The sequence below is a fragment of the Spermophilus citellus genome, assembly GCF_964194105.1.
Source record: "Spermophilus citellus genome assembly, chromosome: 1".
NCBI lineage: Eukaryota > Metazoa > Chordata > Mammalia > Rodentia > Sciuridae > Spermophilus > Spermophilus citellus.
The window spans coordinates 223655848-223676484 of NC_138182.1; the positions used below are offsets into that span (position 1 = coordinate 223655848).

The window sequence follows — 20637 nt, forward strand, 5'->3', positions numbered from 1 at the left end:
GAATCTCTATTGTGCTTAATGTACTGATAATAGCTAGTGAATATAATATTGCATGTAAATACCCGAAAAGAAGGGGCAAAGGACCCTCTTCTGAGTTGCCCACCTTACAGGCCTTTAAGTGGGCTGTTCCCTCTACTTAGAAACAAATTCAACCCACATCGTTTTCTAAAACTAAATACATCATGAAAATAATTTTGTGAACAAATTTTGGGTCTTCTTGATAATGTTCAAGTGTACCTCCTTTTGGACTGGTCAGGGTAGTAACAGGGTAATCAGTAACATCAACCACAACCTACCACTTGAAGTTAGTGCACTTCAGGTTTTCTCTCTGAAGAAAGACCTCTTACCATTCTTATCTCACCAGCTGGGTAGCTTTTCTTCCTATGTGCTAACGGTTAAACGTTTAGAAATAAATTACTTAAAATTGCTTAGTCTTTGTTTGCAACAGTTATCATATTCAAAGGCACTGAAATAAAAACGGTTTGAAAGAAGCGATGAAATACGGGACTATGACTTTTACATATAGTTTACGGCCAAGAACTAGGGCACAGAACAACCATCAAGAGTCTGGGTATGAAAAACTGTAATTTCTTAGCACAGGGCTGTCGGGCTTTATGAATGTGTCCGTTGAGAAAGGCTGATTCTTGGCACTCTGCTGTCATAAGTCACTTTAATTTTTTTTTAATGTAAATAGTAGCAGTAGTAGTAGTGGTAGAAGAGGAAAAGGAAGAGGAGAAGGAGGAGAAGAAGTTTAAGGAGGAGGAAGAATAAGGAGGAGATGATGATGATATAGATAATATATGCACAGAGATAAAATAAATGAGAAGGTGTAAAATAGTATATGGTGAAAAGTTAGTTTCGGAATCCCACTCCTTTCCCCAGACAACTGGTCTCTTCAGGGGCAACCAATTTTCTAATTTCTTCTGAATTCTTCTTACATAATAGGCAAGAACATTTACCTTTCTCTGTTTACACACACACACACACACACACACACACACACACACTTTTTTCCATAGCAAATGAAAGCATATCAACCATAATGTTCTTTGCTTAACTTAAAAAAAAATTTAGATCGCATTAGAGATTGTTTCGTGTTATCTTTTCAAATGATTGCTTAGTATTGCATAATTAATCAGGCCCCATTATTGGCTTTTTAATTATAAATAAAGTTAAAATGAATATCTCACTGCATACATTTCTCACACTGGTATACTTATGGGATAAATTCCTGGAACTGGAACTGCAACTGCTAGATCAAAGTATATGTGCATTTTGATGGAGATGTGAAATTGTTTTGGAAGTTGTACTAAATTTTACTTCTGTGACTCACGTATAAGAGGATTGTTTCTTTACATTTCCCAAAGCAATGAGTATAAGGATATATTATTAAAGTTTCTGTTTGAATTTTTCTTTTTGAATAATGTTGAGTATGCATATATTTAGTGGCCACTTACATTTCCTGTAGACTATAATGTTTCTATACTTTGTCCATTTAAAATTGGATTGTTAATCTTTTTCTTTCTGACTTCAAGAATTATAAGCACTTTAAACCACAGGCCTAATAGGTTTTAAGTGGGTCAGAATATAAACAAGGTGACAAAGTATAGCATAATTTCTATGTAAAACATATTCCAAGTTCCAAGCATCCCACCTACCAAGTAATTAACTTTTGTATACACTTGTGATTTGGGTGTTGCTTTTGTTTCATTCCCAGTTTTTTGCATCTTCTAACTGATTGAAATTGTTTTTACTGATATGATTAGATACTGGAAAACCCCTTAAAAACCAATGATTATATTAATAAATAATAACGAAATTAAATGATTGGCAGGATATAAATAACCATGCAGAATTAACAACCATCAATGGTCTTAAGGTTCACAATATTAATCAGTTAAAAGGTATAATGATTGAAATAGTTCCATTTCAATAGCAACAGAGAAGATAAAATACTTAGGGTAATATGAGAACAATTTTAAAACACTCCTAAAAGATGCAAGAGTGCGCTGGGGATGTGGCTCAAGCGGTAGCGCCATCGCCTGGCATGCGTGCTGCCCGGGTTCGATCCTCAGCACCACATACAAACAAAGATGTTGTGTCCGCCGAGAACTAAAAAATAAATATTAAAAATTCTCTCTCTCTCCTCTCTCACTCTCTCTTTAAAAAAAAAAAAACATATATTGAGGGCTGGGGTTGTGACTCAGTGGTAGAACACTTGCCTACCATTTATGAGGCACAGGGTTCGTTCCCCAGAACCACATAAAAAAAAAACTAAATAAATAAAATAAAGGTATGATGTCTGTATACAACTAAAAATAACATATATTGAACATTTAAAAAAACCATAAATTGAAGTTTGTACAACTGAGACAATCTGATGCTGTGGGTAAACAGGCCAGTGGAATAAAACAAAAAGCCCAGAAATAGATCCAAGTATATATGGAAATTAATATGATACTTCATTTCACTGGGGCAAAAATGTACTTCTCGTTGAATGGTGCTGGGACAGTTGGGTAGTCATTTGGAAAAAGAAAACTATATTCATATTTCTCATCACACACAAAAATTAATGCCTATGGATCAAGGATCTAAATGTAAAGGCTGGAATTATAAAAATACTAGAAGAAACATATTAAATTTTGTTTTAGCTTTGGTATAGGATATCCCATGATTTAGAATTCAGATTCAATAAAATAAATTGTTAATAAATTTGAGTAACACTTTTTTTCCAGTACTGGGGATTGAAACCCAGATACCCTTTCCCACTGGGCCACATCCCCATCCTTTTAATATTTTGAGATAGGGTCATGCTAAGTTTCCTAGCCTGGTCTCAAACTTGTGATCCTCCTGCTTCAGCCTCCTGAGTTGCTGGGATTATAGGCATTCACCATCACATTTTGGGTGGGGGTATAGGGGATTGAATTCAGGGATACTCAACCACTGAACCACATCCTCACTCCTATATTGTACTTTATTTTTAGACAGGGTCTCACTGAATTGCTTAGCACCTTGTTTTTGCTGAGGTTGGCTTTGAACTCGCTATCCTCCTGCCTCAGCCTCCCAAGCTGCTGGGATTACAGTCATGCACCACCCCACCCAGCTCTACTAACATTTTTAAGAATAACTCTGTGTGTGTGTGTGTGTGTGTGTGTGTGTGTGTGTGTGTGTTAGAAACACCATAAAATCTGTCAACTGAAAAATCGAGAGAAAATAGTTCTAATACATATCACAATTAAAGGGATAATCATTGTAAGATATAAATAACTTCTAGGAGGGAGGAAAAAGTTGAAACCCAATAGAAAATGACACAGACAATTCACAAAAATGATGTGAAAATGATCCTTCAACACATGAAGATGCTTAGCTTTACTCATAATAAGAGAAATATAAAAATAAAAAACTATAGTGAGATATTATTTCTTATATAACATTTGCAAAAATTAAAAAGTTCAACCATGCCCATGTAAGGATGTCCAGTGACAGACCTTGTGTACAATAGTGGTCCCATTAGATTATATGATCTAGTGATATTGTAGCCATCTAGGTTTGTGAAAGTACACTTTAGGAACTTTTTTCAAAACAACAAAATTACCTAACAGTGCATTTTTGAGATCATATCCCTGTCATTAACTGATGTATGACTGTATGTTACCTTTTTTTTTTTAAGACTTAATGTTTTTAGAGCAGTTTGATTCACAGCAAAATTGAGAGGAAGATACAGAGATTTCCCATATCATGTTCTTGGACTTCCCAGCTTCCAGAACTGTGAGCAAAGTGAAACTCTCTTCTTCTACACTCTACTCAGTCTGTGGTATTCTTATAGCTACAGAAAATGGACTAAGATAATCACCTAAAGTCCATAATTTACTTTAAGGATCACTCTTGATGTCATGCATCCTGTGGGTTTGGACAAATGTACACAATGACATATGTCTAACATTTTAGTATGATAAAAATAGTTTACCTGTCCTAAAAATCCTCTGGGCTCTGCCTATTTACCTCTCTCCCCCAGCCTCTGATCTTTTTCACTGTGTCCATAGTTTTGCCTTTTCCAGAATGTCACATATTTGGAATTAATAGTTTGTGGCCTTTTCAGATTGGCTTCGTTCACTCAATGATTTAAGATTTCTCTACGTCTTTTCATGGCTTTATCAAGCTCATTTCTTAATAATATTCTATCATCTGGATGCATCACAGTTTATTTATCCATTCACCCATTAAAGGACAACCTTGGTTACTTCCAAGTTTGGTAATTATAAATAAAGCTTGCATAAAATCTGTGTGCAGATTTTTGTGTGGACTTAAGTTTTTAACTCTTTTGGGTAGATACCAAGGTGTGGATTTTCTGGATCATAGGGTAAGAGTATGATTCGTTTTCTGCAAGTCTGTCTTTAATATAGTACTTTTTAATAGCTGGTGATAATGAAAATGGTCACAACCCATACCACATATATGGAAAGGGGAAGAAAACAGAATTAAGAGTTATTCACTATGAACTCATGGTTTTATACACACACACACAGTATGTGGGTATGTATATATGAACATTTATGTATGTGTGTATGTATATATATGTCTAGTTTCATTGGTTATTTGGTGAGACAGTCTAGAAGCAATGACAGCTCAGTAGTAATGAGCACTCTTAAAGTAAACATCTTGGTTTCTAAATGCCATCTTCTATTAAGAAGAATCACAATTCCTTGAAAAAATGTCTGATTACAGGATTGGAGAAGGAAAATACATAAGGAGTTGAAAATCTCATTGTACCAAAAGGTAAGGAAATCCTCAAAGTTTGAAGAGGACATGCCAAAAGGATATGAGACAGATTGAAAAGGCTCCCTGGCCAAACCAGAGAAAATTCAAGCATTGAAGTAATTATAGTAAAGGATTAGCACATATTGATTAAAACAAGAACTCATGAATTCATGTTGAAATAAATCAATAGGAAGATAAAGTTTTCTTACAGTAGAAAAGCAACTAATAAATACAGAAGTGATATAATTAGAAAAAATCACTCTTGATGTCACGCATCAAGTAGCTATCCTAATTATAACTGAAGCAAAAGCAAGACACTAAAACTTATAATAAGCAAAAATTTGAGGGATAACAGAATATTAACATATTCTCAAAGCATCTCTCTACATAAAGTAACGCATTAATCACAAGTGGATAATAGTAACTTTACACTGGAGAAATGACTACCTTGACAAAGCTACTCCATTAAGAGAGCAAATCAATATCATGAACCTCTTCATTTGAGGCACTGAGAAGCATACCTCATCACTTTTGTTATACACTTGCACAGACACATAACCTAAATTTTATAAGGAAACATCAAACAAACTCCAATGAAGAGAGTTTATAAAATTACTAGTCTGTACTGTACATTATATGTGTTTGACACATGGATAAAAAATAGAATTAACTCATCCATCTGCACATTTGCAGAGCACTACTAGTATAGGCTCTCATCTGAAAACGTAGGACATGAGAAGATTCAGTTAGTTTCAGCAACAGTTGATTAGAGAAAGAATCGTTCCTGAGGATTAACAGCCATTGTTTGGGCAATTTGATTTTTATCAAGAAGGGTACATGGGGAAGGAAGAAGGATCTGCACAGGCAAAGTGGAAATTCTTAGTCCTTCAAGATCTTCTACAGGATCTTTAAATGACTTCTTCATAAGAAGTCAAAGAACACAAAGAACTTAAAATTTTCTCTTTTGAATTTAGTTAATGCTAAAATATTTTTCCTACTAAATTTCACAAATTCCACTTGAGATGAAAAGTAGATATAATACAAATAACACTAATTAAAGGAAAAAATTGTAAAAAAAAACCATTTTGTGCATTAAAGGACACCACCCCCCATAGGTAAAATAACGACCCTCACACAAATATAGTAATGAATACACGGTGAGATTTTATTTAACTCATTAAGGAGGAAACTGATGTTAAAACCAATGCAAAGGACAATTCACAGAACAGATCAGGAATATTATAATAAATGTGCCAGTGGAGGTGAAACTTTTTTCCTTAATGGTGACATTGAAGGGGGAGGGGTGTCACTCCAGAGTTCATGTGCATATAAAAACAAGAATTATTTTTCATGGCTATCATTTGTCTACAACTTAAAAGTTGTTTAAAGTAACTCCCACAGACTCAGCCTCAACCTGAAAAGATGTGTTTTCTAGGCAATGCAAAAAAACACTTCCCCCTGCCCTTAACAACTATAATTTATCTCCAGACATAGAGTAAGCAGAAAGTCACAGATGATACTGGGAATATATTGGTCATAAGGTTAACTTCCCAATTCAATAAGGACATATTAAAGGAAATCTTCCTTTAATGCCTCCAGGCGTTTCAGGCAAATTAGATATTGTACTTCTAGGGTTCACTACCTGGTAGAGAAGCCCTAATTAGCTATTCAATGACCACTCAACATGCCAAACAACTCTAGGGCAACCTGCAAGTAAACTGTCCCTTCAAAAAGACGTTGTGCACCCAGACTGAGTATTTGGCCCACTGTTGGCTGGTGGGGAGGAAGTGGTTTCACAGATGTGCACTATTCTTATACAAATCTAAACACAATCTAGACTACTGCTTCTTCACTATCCTCCCACATGCCCTAGGGTGGCCTCTTGAGTAGAAATGACTTGTTAAAATATCATGCCTCAGAATCTAGAGCCTGAGGCTCAACCATTTATAAGCTTGTTTCTTCTGAAAAATGGGCACTAATTACAATGCCTAGCTGCCAGGATTTAGACATAAAGGATGTAAAAATGCTCTGTAAACTGTTGAGAGTTATTAAAAAGAATATATATTCTCTTTTAGGATGCCAAGGTGCCAAGCTCATCGCTAGAAAAGATAAGGGTCTTGGTGCCTTTCAACATCGGTGGAGTTTACTCCCCGCTGGCCGGCGGGAGCCCACTTTGGCTCCTCCCCGCCACAACCACCGAGGGCCCGGCTCCGAAGCTGCGGGTGCGAGTGGATCCGCCTCCCCAGCCCGCGGTGCTGCAGGGTGAAGTCCCGCGCCGGGGCGGAGCAGGCCAGCACCAGTTCCTGATTCTACCAGCGGTGCTGGGGACTGGTGGCGCCACTGGCACGGGCCCTCGGGCAGCGCAGGATGGGCCCGCGCGACTCGGCGGCGAACCTGCACCAAGGCCCTGGCCTGCCGCTGCTGCTGCTCTGGCTGATGCTCTGGCTACCACAGCCGGGCCGGGGCGCCGAGGCCGGCCGGCCACCCCATCTGGTCTTCGTGCTGGCGGATGACCTGGGCTGGAACGACGTGGGTTTCCACGGCTCCTACATTCGCACGCCGCACCTGGACGCGCTGGCCGCGGGCGGGGTGCTCCTGGACAACTACTACACGCAGCCGCTGTGCACGCCGTCGCGGAGCCAGCTGCTCACTGGCCGCTACCAGGTACGCAGCGTCCCCGGCAGCCCGCTCGGCCCCGCGCCCAGCCCCGCCCGCCTGCGGCCGCGGCCCTCCCGCTCCCGGCCAGACTTGGCCTGCGAGACGCGGGCGTGGACCAACTGGGCTCAGTTGTCAAAACCTGGGTCCAGGCCAGGAGGCTTCTCGCCTGGGCTGAGGGGTCCTCGCTCCTCCCAGGCCTGCAGCCTGCCGCGGCTCTGCGCATGCCCAGCTCAGGTCGCGCAGCATCACGGAGCCCCCCGCCCCTGCCCTGGTTCAAGAGTGGGCTTTCGTTTTCTAAAGGTCTGGCGAAGAGGTTTCTGGGAATGGTAGGCTCCCAGCCTGGCCGTCAACTTGCAGAAAAGTCAGAAGGGCCTCTCCTGAGCAACCTTATAGAGGAGGAATGGAGAGGGAGAGGGAAAGGGTTGGGTCCCCCGGAGTAGTCAAAATCAAAGCCCCTGTTTTGAGGGCGACCCAGGTACTTCCAAGTTCTCAACATCCATAGAATGAAAACCCCGGACTGATTTTTCTTGGGCTGCTGATATTCCTTTGTTTAACTTTGTATTGAACTCCTTTGAGCATCTTCATTCTTTTAATGCTTTTCTTTAGAAACATCTCTGTAATTAATAGAGAAAATGTACAGAGTGTGCATATGTTAGATGACTAAGAAGAGCAAGAACATTTCAGAGTGCTTTAATGTCTTTAAAGGTAATTATTGAAACAGCCAATGAGGTTGTTATCTTTAACTCATTACAGGTGAAGAAATGTCCTGCAAAAATTGGATGAAATGTTTAGAATCATACAGCTAGAAAGTGGTAATGCTGTTTTGTGCTTTGTCTATGACCACTAGTTATTTCGGGCCTATAAAACAGAACTTTCCCCTCAACACGAGTAAAATTGAATACAGTAATTCATACTGGTACTGTTGGATACAACACACATATCTTCCCCCTGTATATATTTTAGATGATGTATAACTTTAATCAAACATTTTAATCAAACATTTCAAGCGTATTGTGCTAGTCACAGGAGATATCCTTGAACCCTGACCTCCCAAGCAAGTGTTCACATAAACTTTCAGACCAAACCTAGCCTCATGGTGTCTGAAGACCAAGAGAAGGGAAGATTCATTTACAATAGAGATTTGAACGGTGGTCTGAAGACTTTTATAAAGAGGAAATTATTTTGCTAAGAAACAGCAGTAGCCAAGGTTTTGCAGTGGAGATAAAAGTGTGGTTTCCTTCTTGGTCAGCAGTGAGTACTTCACACGGTTCCAATGGGGCTGCTAAATGTAATCAGGAATCCCTACTGTATTGCAAACCTCACCCTAGGACACTTTGTAGGAGGGATATGCAACTAAAGAAAAGGGAGAAAAGGAAGGTGAAGTCTGTCTGAAGGGTTCTGCATTTGCTCCAAATAAGAGAACTGAACTTACATTGCAAAAGAATGAAGGGCCATTCATTTCTCCAATGACTTCCCTTCCAACAGTCTTGAACAGGAAAGCAAATACCATATTTCAAAATATAGAATTGACTGCTTTTGTCCCTTAATATCCTCTCCCATCAGACACCAACATTCAGTCTTGGGAAAATACTTGAGTATTTAGAGAACCCTGTGGTTAAGGAATAGAAGAAAGGTGAAGCTGGCTACTCCAAAATGCTTTATTGATCTCTCCCTGTAGCTGATTCTAGGCATGCTAGCTTTCTCAAATCTTTCTCTTGACTTTTCTTTTACCCATTTTATTCTTTCAGAGTTCATGAAACTCAGATGCTGGGCTAGTAAGCATCTTCTTCTAAAGGAGTAAACACTGTGGGAGGGCTTAGGAGTCTTATTGCCCTCAGGCACTATATGCTGGTACTGTCCTGGTTACTTTATAAATATTAACTAATTCTCACAAAGATCCAATGAGATGGGACTACTCTTAGCATCCCTATATTCTAAAACGAAAACTGAAGCTGGGAGAGACTAAGAAATTAGTCACAGGGCCACAGGGCTAGTAAATGGTGGAGTAGGATGTGAACCGGAGTGTGTTCCAGAGTTTGTGCCTATAACCACAATAATGTATTGCCTATGTAGAATTATTAAAAATATCATTTTAAGAGCTGATTCATAATTACTAAATAATCTCATTTTTTTGACATTTAGGTCATTCCTAAATGTCTCAGTTAAAACAATTAACTTGTCATTTTTTAGTTAGAAATTGCCTATCATAAGTGTAAAATGGAAATAGATTTTATTTCTGAAGAAGTCATTTGTTGTACATAATTTGTTTAATAAAATGAGGAAATTTGTTGTGCATAATTTTGCATAATAAAATGAGAATTAAGCACTTGGAAGAACTACGTAAGAGTCATATATGTGAACCTGGCAACCACATTTTAAGTTAATGTTTAGAGAGCCCCTTCCCATAACTGTCTCAGGATTAGAAAAGTGATCAACAAACTTTGATTGACTGTCTTTGCACTCACTTGAAAGCCTGAGTTTTGGTTTTTTTAATTGCTAAAGTATTAGGAGTTTAGATTAGGAATTATGAGGTATAGGTTTCTGTTTCTGGTTGTGTCAAATTCTTATCTTGATGACATCATTTCCATATAAGGAAATAAAGGAGTTGGGCTCTTATTTAATATAGGATATGTAATAACAAATATCACACATAATATATTAGTAATATATAATATCTAACACTCTCTATAGCTTTAAATTTCTTTGACTCTAAAGTTTTTGTGTCCTTAGTACAAGATTATAACTTGGCAAATGCACATTATGCTACCCACTATCGCCATCTGTTGGTGGAAAGATTCATCTTGCCTAACACTTTTGTGCTTTACAAATTGTGTGTGCTACTTATTCTGCTATTATCAATTTACTTAAACAGAAGTGTGAATTAAGCTTTTTAAAAATTATTAATATATTTTTATATTTAAAAATGTTTAGTTGTTAATAATCCTCACAAATGATCTTTTTCTAAACATCTATGTTTTGGTGAAAAATATATAGACAGCCTTAGTGAGGTGGGTGGACAACATGGGGAAAATGAATAGTAGATGAGGTAAGTAGTTCCTAGTAAACCCAGGAAACAGTATTCTGGTTTCTCTAAACTCAGGCTCATGGTCTTCCCACAGATTTATTTACTCATCATTTAAAAAAATCTTTTAAAAATCTATATTTTATTTGTTTTTAAAATAGAAAACACATTCATGTGGTTTCAAAACTCAAAACTCACAAAAAGGCATATATTGAAAATCCCTCCCCCAAAGTTCTGTTCTTTAGATTCCAGTTCCCATGTTTGTAGGCAAACAGTGCTCACTGAATTGTATATGTCCTTCTGAAAGTGCTCTATGAGTGTAGAAGCAAATACTTATGTAGATATTCCCCTTTTTTCATAAGACTGGTAAAAAACCCTTCATACCATTTTGCATGTCATTTTGTTTTTTGCTTAACATTTGAATCATTCCATGTTGTTAAATAAAGAGCATCCTCATTAATTTTTATGGCTTCATAATGTTTTGTTAAGTGGATATACCATGCTTTATTTAATCAGCCATATAATGATGAATGTTCTTTTGATATCCCAAAGAAGGTGAAGTCAGTATCTTGTATTTGAATATATTTATAGGGAAAGTTCCTAGAAAAGGGATTTTCTGGATTTAAGAGTAGATAGTATTTGTAATTTTGATAAATATTGCAAAATTGAATTTCAAGAGATCGTACCAATGTATGTTCCCATCAGCAATATATAATATTATATAATGTTGACCATTTCCTTATACTATTTTTAAAATTACAGTTCATATGCTATAAAATCCATCATTTAAAAGTATAATTCAGTAGTTTTTTGTGCACAAGGTTTTACAACCAATGTTTTCATCTCTCTAAAAAAAAAACTGCATAATCATTAGCAGTCTTCTACTCCCTCATTCCACCAGGACCTGAAAATCAATAATCTGTTTTTTTTTTTTCTGTCTCTAGATTTGCCTATTTTGGATATGACATTTAAGTGGACTCATATAATATATATGATATATATATATATATATATATATATATATATATATATATATATAGCATTTATTGTTCCCTTTTATGGCTTAGTAATACTCCATTGTATGGATATTTCCTACATATTCTTTATTCATTCATCATCAATTGATGGACATTGGGTTGTTATACTTTTTGGATGTTATGAATAATGCTGCTGTAATATCCATGTACTGACAGACCCAACCTGATCTTTTATTAAAATTGGGAGCCATCTTGCCACAAAGCCATGAAAAGCTAATTTCTGCTTTACTATAAATTACTGCAAATTCTGAACCTGCTTGGAATGCCTGCCCGTGCCTTGAACTCACCCATGCCTGGCTCTCTGACCAGATAGCAGCCCTCTCTGAAACTTTAGTGACACCTCATAAATATTGGCCTTCCCTGGCCAGACAACGACCCTCTCTGAGGCTCTAATGGTCTTCATAAATTCTGATGTTGGGGCCAGAAAAAAAAAAAGTAAACTACCATTAGTGTGATGCTTGTCAGAGTTCTGTTATCTGTAACCCCCCTTTTGTGTAACTTTCTGGGCTATAAAGCTGGGCTGTAGGAAAGGTGGGGCTGCTGTCTTGTTCCCGCCGTTTTGGGAGGGAAAGGCAGCCTGGCCGGTCGAAATAATAAGCTTGCTTTAATTTGATTTTAATTGGAGTCAGTGGTCTTTTCTTGCGTCCTGGTCTAACATTTTGGAGTTCCCCAGCGAGATGACCCTGCCCGACCAGACCACAAGATCAGACTGCTGGAAATTCTGAAGCTGGCCTTCGCTCCAGGGCTCCGGGCTGGAGAGCCACTCTAGGGGGTGCGCAACTTGAGACGTTCCAAGGCCTCGGAGTGAGCCTTCGGTCCCCAGAGCACTGCAGTGAACTGCCGCACTAAAACTATCAGCAAGCACCTGGTGGAGGAGGCCTCCATAGGTAAGTGGCGCCTTTATAACATCTGGTATCCGGTTAAGGGAGATCTCTTCTGATGACAGAGAGGTGGCCTGGCGAGGCTCACATATACTCCTGTCCGGACAGTAACGAGAAATTGTTCTGTCCTCTGTTCTGTTCTGTAGGGAATTCCTCTGGAAGGGTAGAGAGGTGCCGACGGGCACGCACGCGCTCCTACCCCGGAGCTTTGGCAAGAGGTTGCATTGCTCCTCTGTTTTTCTGTTTTGGCGCCGGGTTTCTGTTTTCTTGTGTTTTGTTCTGTGTTCTATATGTTTTTTGTTTGTTTGTTTTTGTGCGTTTTGTTGTGTGATTTCTGTGGTGAAAACTTAAGGACATTGGACGTGAAAATGGGTAATAAAGCAAGTCAGCCTGACACCCCTTTGGACTGTGTTTTAAGGAACTGCGATGAACTTTACCCCCCTTTGTTAAGCAGGAGGAGAGAAGCCCCTGGCTGGCTACTGGAGCACACCCACTGCAGAGGGCAATGCCTGCTGGGATCTAAGAACCGAGTATCTCCCAGGTTAACAAGTGAGACTCCTTTAAAACCCCTTGTCCCTCCAGATCCAGAGAGTCACAACCTTTGGGCAGAGTCCCCGGTGTTTCTCCTTTGTTAGCAAAGCAATAAAACTCCCTTTTTCTTTTTCTCAAAACCCTGCCTCATTATTAAATTGGCATTAATTGGCTCTAAGGTCAGGAACCGAACTTTCAGTTACAAATTTTGATACCCCCCCCCCCCCCCCCGAACTTTTTGAGAGCTGACTACTGAAATGTTAGGAGATGGAGTGTGCTTGGGGTGGAATCCTGTAAGTAAAAGGAGGGATTGAGGGACTCCCAGCAGCTGCCGAAGCCCTGTTGCTTCGGGGATTCCCTCCTTCTTTCCCTGCACTGTAAGGATTATGCCACCTCTGTCTTCTTGAAAAGAGAAAAAGAAAAAGGAGACACTTAATGCAGTAAAGTCGCCATGGAGACCCTTGATTTTATATTTCAGGTTGCCCCTCTGTGAAAATATCTGGTCCCCTTGTGGGGACATCTATGGTGCCACTGGTGTAGGAGATTTTTCTCTTATCTGCTCTGTTTTAAAGGTTTCTGTCTGTCAGCCATAGTCTGGAGCTCCTCTCTGTCTGTCCTGTGTCTTTGTTTCTGACCCTTTAAGACATGTGCAATAGTGTGTTGATATTATAAATTGTTTCTTGGGAATGATCTTGGTTGAATGTGTGTCTAAAAGATGATGTTTTATTGTAACAATCTGGTATCTGAATGGGTTTTTGATGCATTGCACAATGCTGCAGTTAAAAGTTGGGTTTAGGTAATTGTTTAGTTTATGATTTCAGATAATTCATGCCAGAGAACTTAAATATTTAGGATGGAAAACTAAAGAACTCTACTTCCAAGTTGGCAAGTAACTTCCCAATCATTCAGTCTTTTTTTCACCAATTTTGAATTGGGTAGCCTGGGAAAATGTTACTGTGTGTACCAGTGCATTAATTTGGACAAGGATAGTAAATCATAGTATGGTATCTGTTGACAAAACAAGATGTAAAGATATAAAATTTTGTGAATTGTATCTTAAACTTTTATCATAATTTTCAACATCGGAACCTGAAAATTATGACTTATGGTTAAAATGCCTTAGGCCTGAGGTGTCTGCTCAAAATAGCAGTTTTTCCCTGCTCCTTCAGACCTCAGCCAGGACTTATGTTGAAATGCAAATGAAAGAAGCCTGCAAGCTCAGTAGGAGACTGATCTGAGGCCTAAAAAAAAAAAAAAAAAAAAGTAAATTGTATGGTATTTACTAATTACTGGCCAGTTTTTTTTTTTTTCTAGGACTCTTGTTTTTTCATTAGATTCTGTATTTTTTTGAGCTCATGATTTTGACCCTACAGACCTAGGTTAATGTTTTTCTGATCAGTTCTATCTTTGACCAACTTTGGAGTTTTTGAAACATTGCAATGGAGATTTCACCTGCGAAAAGATACAAGGCCTTTACTATTGTTATGTGTGCACACTTTTGTTATGTGTTGTATGTCTATATATACATATGTCCGTATATCATATATATGATATACAAATTAACATATATAAGGAGCGATCATAAAAACAAATTTAAAAAAATGGATCCAAAGATCTTTAATTCATGTGATTTAAATGGTTCAATTTAAATTGGATAAACAGATAAAAATAAATGTCTTTAAATTTAAGCTTACAAGTTTTTCTAGGTGTTCAAAAAACTCATAAAATATTAATGTCTATAAAATGTCTAATATGCCTTGGTTCTAGGACTTTTCCTTCAACAAAAAAATGGTTTACACTATTCAATACATTTGTCTAATATTTTGATAAATAAGTAAAGTCAATTTGATATGGGATTACTCATTCATGAGTACTTTTGTTAGATATCTGATTGATTTACTAAGGTCTGTATAAGTTTGTACTAAAGTCTGTATAAGATTGTAAAAATCAGTCATGTGTTAAAGAGACAAAAATTTCTTAAAACATAAGTTTACCCATAACATTGTGTTTATTAAGTTTTATTTTTTTCTAGAGCAAGCAACCATAAAAATTAAACAACTGGTTAAATAAGAACTGTTATTTTAGAGCACTGTACTGCCATTTCTTTAAAAGCTAAACTTGGTTAATGTAGAAACATCAATGTAATTGTGATGCTATTAATGTGCTCATATCTTCCAGGTGTACAAGTCTGTAAAGTAGAAACTTTGAAAGAGCATTATATCAAGCTAGTGTTCGGAAGTTGTATGGTAAAAAATATATTGGGGATTTATTTACCTGTTATCAATAAGATATGTAAAGTTTTGTTACTTCTTACATTGGGGAACAATTTAAATGTATTTTTAAGTTAATGAGAGCCTAATCTATGTAAAGGTTAAAAACTTTCAGCCTTTCTTTAATTCATGTTTTAAATGTGATATCATTTGGTGTTAGCTAATGTTCATGTGACCTCAAACAATTTATGTAAACTTTGTAAAATGATAATTAAAAATACAAAGATCAGCTTTAGAACTAAAACACTTAAGATTTATAAAGAGCCCTGCCTTACCTGAGATGAGGCTCTGTGTCCCATCTTACTACATGTGAGAATGACTATGAAAACAGTAGGCCATATTTTAGTTCATTTAAAGTTATGTTCAAAAGTTTGTTTTTTTCTGTCAAGATTACTAGGATCTCAAACAGGGGATATAATGTATAACTCAGCCAAAAATTCAGGGTAGCTGTTACACGAACTAAGTGTTTTTACTCTTGTCAATTTTATTTTGTAATTTCCTTATAAGTGATCTAAAGATTCCCTGTTAGTGTTTTACAGAAGTGTTGCTTTAAGAACACAACATGGGTTAATTTGAGATAATAAGCCATCACCTACAAGACAGATAGGATAATACAGATCCCAATTAATAAAAAAGATGAATAATTATAAAGTTATAGATATTAAAGCCCAGTACTCTTAATATAAGGCTATTAAAATTTATTTGCTGGATGTTTAAGATTAAGTTTTAAAATTAAAGTTAAATTAAAAGGGCCAGAAAAACCAATATTTGGCTCTTGCCCTCTGAGTCAGTCTGAATCCAGGGAACAGGGGACTTCTCTAAAGAGCTTTGCAACTCTGGGCCACATAACCTCCTGATCAGGGAGACTAATGAGACCACGGGAGAACAGAAAGCCAATCAGTGCATTTGCTATGAAGAGGAGAGTCATCAGAGAAGGGAGACATCCCTGATGCTTCCGAGGGAAGCCACGTGGTCAAGCAAGACCTAGACCCATCCTAGCGCAAATGGCACTCACAGAACTGAGAAGTTTCCCCAGGAATGACTCCCATAAAAGCTCAGCTGACTGTTAACAATAGATAGAAACAAAAGTCAGTTTGACTGCTTCATCTTAAACACTTAGCAAAGACAGTTAAAACCAAAATACAGCCATTCCTGGGCATTTTAAATAATAATAATGATGATAATAATAATAATAATAATAATTTAAGGTATATACTTTATGTTAGCCTCCCAAAATAAGTAAGACTGGAGGCTACAAAGAAGGATTCTCAGACAGAAATGCCTGATAACTATAAAAAGAGACTATCAAGAGGAGCTGCCAGAGACAGAAGTTTTTAGTTTAAGGCCTACAGATATTCCTAACCTACACAGGTAGGCTTCGTGTTTGCTAGTATGATTATCCAGCCCTGAGTAATAGAATTCAAGGTTTCTCTATTAGACACAGAGCTCATACTAGTAAAAGAATTTTGCAAGATCAGATGACATTAAATTATTAAACTGTATCTTATGGGGAAGGACATCTGTAATACTAAAAGTTAAATGTTATGCTTATAGTCCTGATAACTGGGGAGGTTAAAGCCTGGTGAGGGGACTTCTATACGGTGACACGTTCCAGCTGCTGCAACATTACTCAGTACTCAGTACTCATGGTTTTTGTTTCTCTCATAGAAGCACCCATCCCCAGATGACTTTACAACCTGTTCTTCCCCAACCAGACTTCAAACCGAACTGACTTCTAAAAGGCAACTCATGTCCCTCACGGCGTGCCCCCTCACGTCACCCTCTCTCAGCTCAGAAGAAGCCAAAATGAGTGACGCCTGTCTTCTTACAACAATGGAGCCAAAAATAAATAGATTATCAATATAAGTAATTAATTAAGTCAGGTAAAATCAGGGAGACCGGTTTTGGGTGAGTTCTAAAAATTTAGAGACTGTTACCTGAGGGATTAAAATTCCCTCAGTGCTCTTCCCCTACCCTATCAAAGATTTGAAAGGGACACATAAGGAAAGGGGGGAATGATAGACCCAACCTGATCTTTTATTAAAATTGGGAGCCATCTTACCACAAAGCCATGAAAAGCTAATTTCTGCTTTACTATAAATTACTGCAAATTCTGAACCTGCTTGGAATGCCTGCCCGTGCCTTGAACTCACCCATGCCTGGCTCTCTGACCAGATAGCAGCCCTCTCTGAAACTTTAGTGACACCTCATAAATATTGGCCTTCCCTGGCCAGACAACGACCCTCTCTGAGGCTCTAATGGTCTTCGTAAATTCTGATGTTGGGGCCAGAAAAAAAATGTAAACTACCATTAGTGTGATGCTTGTCAGAGTTCTGTTATCTGTAACCCCCCTTTTGTGTAACTTTCTGGGCTATAAAGCTGGGCTGTAGGAAAGGTGGGGCTGCTGTCTTGTTCCCGCCGTTTTGGGAGGGAAAGGCAGCCCGGCTGGTCGAAATAATAAGCTTGCTTTAATTTGATTTTAATTGGAGTCAGTGGTCTTTTCTTGCATCCTGGTCTAACAGTACAAGTTTTTGTATGAACATTTTTAGTTCTCTTGAATACCTAGAAATGGAATGCTGGGTCATATAGCAACTCTAATGTTTTAATTTCTTGAGAAACTGCCAAACTGTTTCCTACAGCAGCGGCGCCATTTATATTTTCACTAGCAATGCACGTGGGTTTCCATTTCCCTATATCCTTGCCAACACTTGTTATTTATGTGACGTTTATTCTAGACTTCTGGTCATCCTAATGAAAATGAAGTGGTATCTTGTTGTGGTTTTGATTTACATTTCCTAATGACTAATGATGGTGATCATCTTTTCATATATTACTATTTTTGTATCTTCTTTGAAGAAATGTCTATTCAGATCCTTTGACTATTTTAAAATTTATCTTTTGTTGAGTTGTAAGAGTGATAGGTAACAGGTAGACATGAGCAGTAGAGATATGAAGAAACAGGGTAATTCTGTAGACATGCACAGGTCCACAGGAGGGGAGAGAGAAATTAGGGGCAGACCAAGGTTAGGGAATCCTAAAATTGGGTGACAGGAAGGTCACACCCATCTGCAGTTTGAAGTCCAGTTTCTTTCTGGAGACTGTACACCTCCTCAGTCAAACCTGTCCCAGTGGGTCCCCTGGGCATGCTCACCAAGCTGCAATATGCCCCACGGTAATCTTTGGCAAATGATGCGGCAATTCTAATATTAGCATTACGGTTTTGATTCCCTTGTGGGATTTCACCAGGAATGCTGGGAAAAGGGTTTGAGCTCTTCTTCCCAGAATTGTATAACACCATCTGTCAATCATGTCTGCCAGTCATGTGACATAGCTTCAAGGGAGGAACCAAATTCTGGTGGAAAGGAGACAAAAACAGATTGAACCCATGTTTGAAGCCCACCCCCTCTCTTGGAAAGGCTTCCAGTTTTCTGGAGCATACTTTTGTTTTGTTAAATAAACTGTTATGCTTGTGGAGCAGGACTACCACCCCAGATAAAAACCCTAGGCTAAAACTTGTTTTTTGTTTTTGTCTGGCTGACTGGAAGGCCCTACTCATGCCGGATGCCTACACATTCTGCTGTTGCCCCAGGTTTCCTTGACTACCCTAACATTAGTCAATCCCAAGGAGTTGTTTTGAACCCAAGCAATTCTTCTGTTTTAAGGAACATATACAGGACAAACTCACGCTAACAAACATATTAAGTCGTCCCATTATGGGAATAAAAAATTAAAATGGTACACCTTCAATTGAGACAGAGAAAGAGAACAATCAGGGGGACTCTCCAATGAAAGTTTAGTTCTCCATCAAAACAGTATAAAAACCCCTAACAGAGACTCTCTTTAGGACTCCTCCTATTCTGTGGGAGCTTTCCTTGCTTGCTTCTAATAAATCTGCTAATGATTTCTCACCCTTCATTGTCTGCATACTTCATTCTTGGAGTGTATGAGACAGGAACCCTCCAGCGCTCACACGACCCTGTGCTACTCATGCTTATTCTATTTGCTTGAGTCTCCCAACTGAAATCTGAGGTTGCTTCTGCTCAGGACAACCTGCTGTCATGTCTGGGGAGTGTCCTTTCACCTTTTTGCTTGCTCATACAATGCACTGCTTCTGTGTCTTCTCTGAAATCTTTCCTTGGAGAACATAAGAACTGAGGAAACCTGTATCTCCAAACAAGAGTTCTTGCTATATTTTGGAAATTAAACCTTAACCAGATATATGATTTGCAAATATTTTCTCCCATTCTCTGGGTTGCTTTTTACTTCCTTGATCGTGTCTTTTGATATACAACAAAAGCTTTAAATTTTTTTAAAAATATTTATTTATTTATTTTAGTTTTCGGTGGACACAACATCTTTGTATGTGGTGCTGAGGATCAAACCCGGGCCGCACGCATGCCAGGCGAGCGCGCTACCGCTTGAGCCACATCCCCAGCCCCAAAAGCTTTAAATTTTGATGTAGTAAAATTTATCTTTCTTTTTTTTCGGTCACTTGTTCTTTGGTGTCTTATCTAAGAAGCCATTGTGTAATACAAGATTACAAAGATTTTATCTGTGTTTTCTTCTAGGAGTTTTGTAGTTTTAAGTCTTACATTTAGGTTTTTGATCCATTTTGAGCTAATTTTTGTATGTGAGGTGAGATATGTGGTTGCATGTAGATATCTAGTTGTTTTAGTACCATCCATTGGGGGAAAAAAACCACATTCTTTCCTCATTGAATGTTCTTTTCATCCTTGTGAAGAATCAATTGATCATAGATGCAAGGATTTATTTCTAGACTCATAATTCTATTCTGTGGTCACATATGTCTATGCATATACAAAACAGATTTTATATTCATTTCTCCCTTGTTCAAAAATCTCAATTCTCACTTCTATTAGTCATGTCTGGACTATGGGCAAGTTCCTTAGAGGTGACAATAGTGGGCAACCTCGTCTTTTGCAAGCTTTCAGTCCATCACCGTTAAGCATGATGTATTCTTTCATTCAACAAATACGGAGCTACTAGTTATGCCAGGCATTGTGCTAGCCTCTGGGGATTTCCTGGTGCTTACAGTCTAGTGGTGGGTGAGGTGAGGAGAAGGAGTGACCAAGAGGGGAGTAAAATAAGTACATGTAAACAGATGGGTAAGTGAGCTGAATTTAAATGGCATGGCAATATATATGGGGGAGAAAATAGAGTAGGTAAAATGATAGTGCCTCATGAAGGTATCTCCAAGGAGGAGATGTTATTGGCAGAGGCCTGAATCAAGAAGAGCAAGTCACACAAACATCCTGGAAAGAGAGTTTAACAGTGAGGGAGGAGCTATGGAAGCAAAGGCTCTGAGGCTGGAGTGAGTTTGTTCTAAGAAAGGGGAGAAGGTGATGCTGGAACTGAGTCATTGAGGGTGCCAGAAGTGTGCCCAGAGCTCAGAGAGAGGCTGGGCCTCCCTGAGCCTAATGCTGTCCTCTTGTGATAAAATGTCAGGCCTCCCGTGCTCC

General features: G+C 38.3%; 1 protein-coding gene across 1 annotated transcript in view; it reads left to right on the forward strand.

Moving 5' to 3' along the window:
• Positions 1-6030: 6030 nt before the first annotated feature.
• The window catches only part of ARSB (arylsulfatase B), a 190579-nt gene continuing 175972 nt past the window's right edge, over positions 6031-20637 (forward strand). Inside the window, exon 1 of the mRNA XM_081311289.1 lies at positions 6031-7422. Within this exon, the coding sequence (XP_081167415.1) occupies positions 7126-7422 (297 nt within the window). The 5' untranslated portion in view covers positions 6031-7125. The remainder of the gene's footprint in view (positions 7423-20637) is intronic.